This window comes from Littorina saxatilis, linkage group LG13 (genome assembly GCF_037325665.1).
Source record: "Littorina saxatilis isolate snail1 linkage group LG13, US_GU_Lsax_2.0, whole genome shotgun sequence".
In the NCBI taxonomy this organism is placed as follows: domain Eukaryota; kingdom Metazoa; phylum Mollusca; class Gastropoda; order Littorinimorpha; family Littorinidae; genus Littorina; species Littorina saxatilis.
In genome coordinates this window covers 38,010,290-38,013,229 of record NC_090257.1, presented here as the reverse complement: position 1 = coordinate 38,013,229, position 2,940 = coordinate 38,010,290, and the positions used below count along the sequence as shown (strand labels likewise).

Genomic DNA, 2,940 nt, shown 5'->3' with positions numbered 1-2,940 from the left:
TGTAAAAAATCTAACACAACCCTTGACTTTGGAGATGACAAGAAAAAATATCGGGCGCATTTACGTGATTTGTAAAACATTTTACAAATCGCGGTGCGCGCCCCGTGATTTGTAAAATGTTTTACATTTTTACAAATCACGGGTTAACACAGGGTACTGTGGCAACTGCCATTCCAATCTCCTGCATTAACCCCACCAACTCACACACACACCCATCCCCAGCCCTCCAACTAATCTTGTTCATCCCAATTTCTACAGAGGAAATAATAAATTAAGGCCAAAGGCTCCACGTCCCAAACACATCGAGTAAAAACACCAGTGACTGATGAGCTCTAAAGAAAGAGCACTGTAACAAGCGCACTGGTTGCTGGGACGAATCAATGTGAGTCAGAAAGATTTGTCCAATACTCGTTTGACAGGTCCTTCGTCAGACTGGACTGCCCAATAAATGACCTTTGCGATCGATGTTTGGGTAATCATTAAACATATCAAAGGACAGCAGTGGTTCGTTTACTGTATGATGCTCGCTGTCATGAGTTACTTGCAAGACGTCCCAGCAAACACACAACGTGAATACGACGTTGCGAAAATGTGATTTTTTCGTGTCATTAACAACGTTGCGAACTTTGCGTGAAATTTGTGTTGAACCAACCAAAAAACACAACGTAAAAGCAACGTTGTGTTATTGTGAGATTTTGGTGTTCTTTCGACATTGGCATGCACACAACGTAAATTTTACGTGAATTTCACGTTGCATTTTGGTGTCTTACAAATGTTGTGAAATTTACAAAAATACAATGCCTTTAACTTGCAACGAACAGTTTATATGCTACAAATAGGATCTTGGAGGATTTGCGCGTGATCATGAAATTACAAGCAAATGTCTACAGAAATGTCCAGGTTAAAGCTAGTAGTATTTGATAGCATTTTCAAACGAAAATGAGAATGTTAAAGAATGAGAGCTCGTTTTCGTGTCAGTTCTTTTTAATTATCTAGCTCATCACGCGCTCGCACACACGCACACACACACACACACACACACACACACACACACACACACGCACGTACACACACACACGCACGCACGCACGCACGCACGCACACACACACACGCACGCACGCACGCACACACACACACACACACACACAATATATTGATCGCTCTTCTGTTTATTCATTATGATTAATCGCTTACCCTCATACTTGCTCGATCACTCACACTCTATCAACAACCACTCGCTTACTCACTCAGTAGTCAGTTATCCACCCCTCCAAACCCTCCACTACCACTCATTTCACTAACTAACACAGATAACTAAGTAAAAAGTCAGGTAATAAACATTGTAATTAAATCAAGTTGGCGTTTTAATGGAACAGATCCTGTGATTGGTTAGAATGCCCAAACTCATTAAAAATTACCAGTCATTAATTGTCGATGAACACTCGCGAAGTTTCAAATGGAAGCATGTTAATGTGTAATTAACCCGTATTCAAGAGAATTCGTTCAGAATGAAACGCCTCCTAAAATCCATAAACTTCTCAAAAGTAATAACACTATGCCAACTCTGACGACACATGGAGTGACGATGGTGCAGCGGAAATGACGACAGCGCTGCCCATGAAATCACCGTGTACCACTTCTACCTCTTTACTTTCTGCATCGCTGCGCGGCTTGAGAAAATAACCGGCAGCAAGATGCAAGAGAAACGACACCTCCATCACGAGACCTGCAAGAAGAACAAAATATCAGAGGAGTGTTTGAAACAAATAAACGAAGAAAAATAAAGGAAGGGTCGAAGCAACCTGCATGCGACTGAGACGGAAAAAGGACGAGTGTCATAAAAAGAAAGCTTCCAACGATAAATTAAATGGCAAAGGCCAAAATGGTAGGGATGTTGCCAATCATTTCTTTGGAAACTTGGCCAAAAATGGCTATCGTGATACTAAACTCTGCAATAACATTATTGCACCCATTTTCGTACCCCAAGTAAAAAAATAATTCCCGTGTCATTTCATTCAAACTTGATATGCCATTAAAGGCCCTCCACTTGGCTATCTATCACACTATTCAGATCAAAGATTTTGGTTATATGTGTCACGTGACCGCCGCCGAAGTAAGGGTACCCCCAAAATCGACCTGACAAAAACTTCAGGTGCCATTTAAAAAATCGACAACAATTCAGATTAGGCGCAACTTGGCAACTGTTACAAATCAATTATCTATTTAGAACAGATTGTTTTGTTTTGCTATCTTGCGTATCGCTCGTGTAATATGCCATTTCTACCGATGCAGGTATAGAGCGCATGAGTAGTAGAAAACAAGAGATTTTTGCGTCAATTTTGAGGGGTGCCATGATCAAAAGCACTGTATTTCAGCAATGACTGAATGTATAGCTTCGTAACTTTCAGCAACCGGCACGGTTGGCCTAGTGGTAAGGCGTCCGCCCCGTGATCGGGAGGTCGTGGGTTCGAACCCCGGCCGGGTCATACCTAAGACTTTAAAATTGGCAATCTAGTGGCTGCTCCGCCTGGCGTCTGGCATTATGGGGTTAGTGCTAGGACTGGTTGGTCCGGTGTCAGAAAAATGTGACTGGGTGAGACATGAAGCCTGTGCTGCGACTTCTGTCTTGTGTGTGGCGCACGTTATATGTCAAAGCAGCACCGCCCTGATATGGCCCTTCGTGGTCGGCTGGGCGTTAAGCAAACAAAGAAACAAACAAACAAACAAACAAACAAAACTTTCAGCATCTCAAGACTATACATACCGTCGGTTTTATTTGGTCTGGATTCAAGGGTGTAAATGATACCTTTAAACAATATACTCACCCAGAAAAACAAAACTTTGTTCGTAGGTCCCACCGAGGTCAACGACCACAGCTGTGGAGAGAAAACGGTTATTCTCACAATTCTTACACACAGAACAGCTAAAAAGAAGCGAAT

At 42.2% G+C, this 2,940-nt stretch overlaps 1 protein-coding gene across 3 annotated transcripts in view; it reads right to left on the bottom strand.

Moving 5' to 3' along the window:
- Nucleotides 1–1,143: 1,143 nt before the first annotated feature.
- The window catches only part of LOC138945663 (uncharacterized), a 33,691-nt gene continuing 31,894 nt past the window's right edge, over nucleotides 1,144–2,940 (bottom strand). For all 3 annotated transcript variants that reach the window (XM_070317144.1, XM_070317146.1, XM_070317143.1), the window contains exons 7-8: nucleotides 2,827–2,877; nucleotides 1,144–1,727 (exon numbers count right to left, since the gene is read on the bottom strand). In XM_070317144.1, the coding sequence (XP_070173245.1) occupies nucleotides 1,555–1,727; nucleotides 2,827–2,877 (224 nt within the window). In that variant the 3' untranslated portion in view covers nucleotides 1,144–1,554. The remainder of the gene's footprint in view (nucleotides 1,728–2,826; nucleotides 2,878–2,940) is intronic.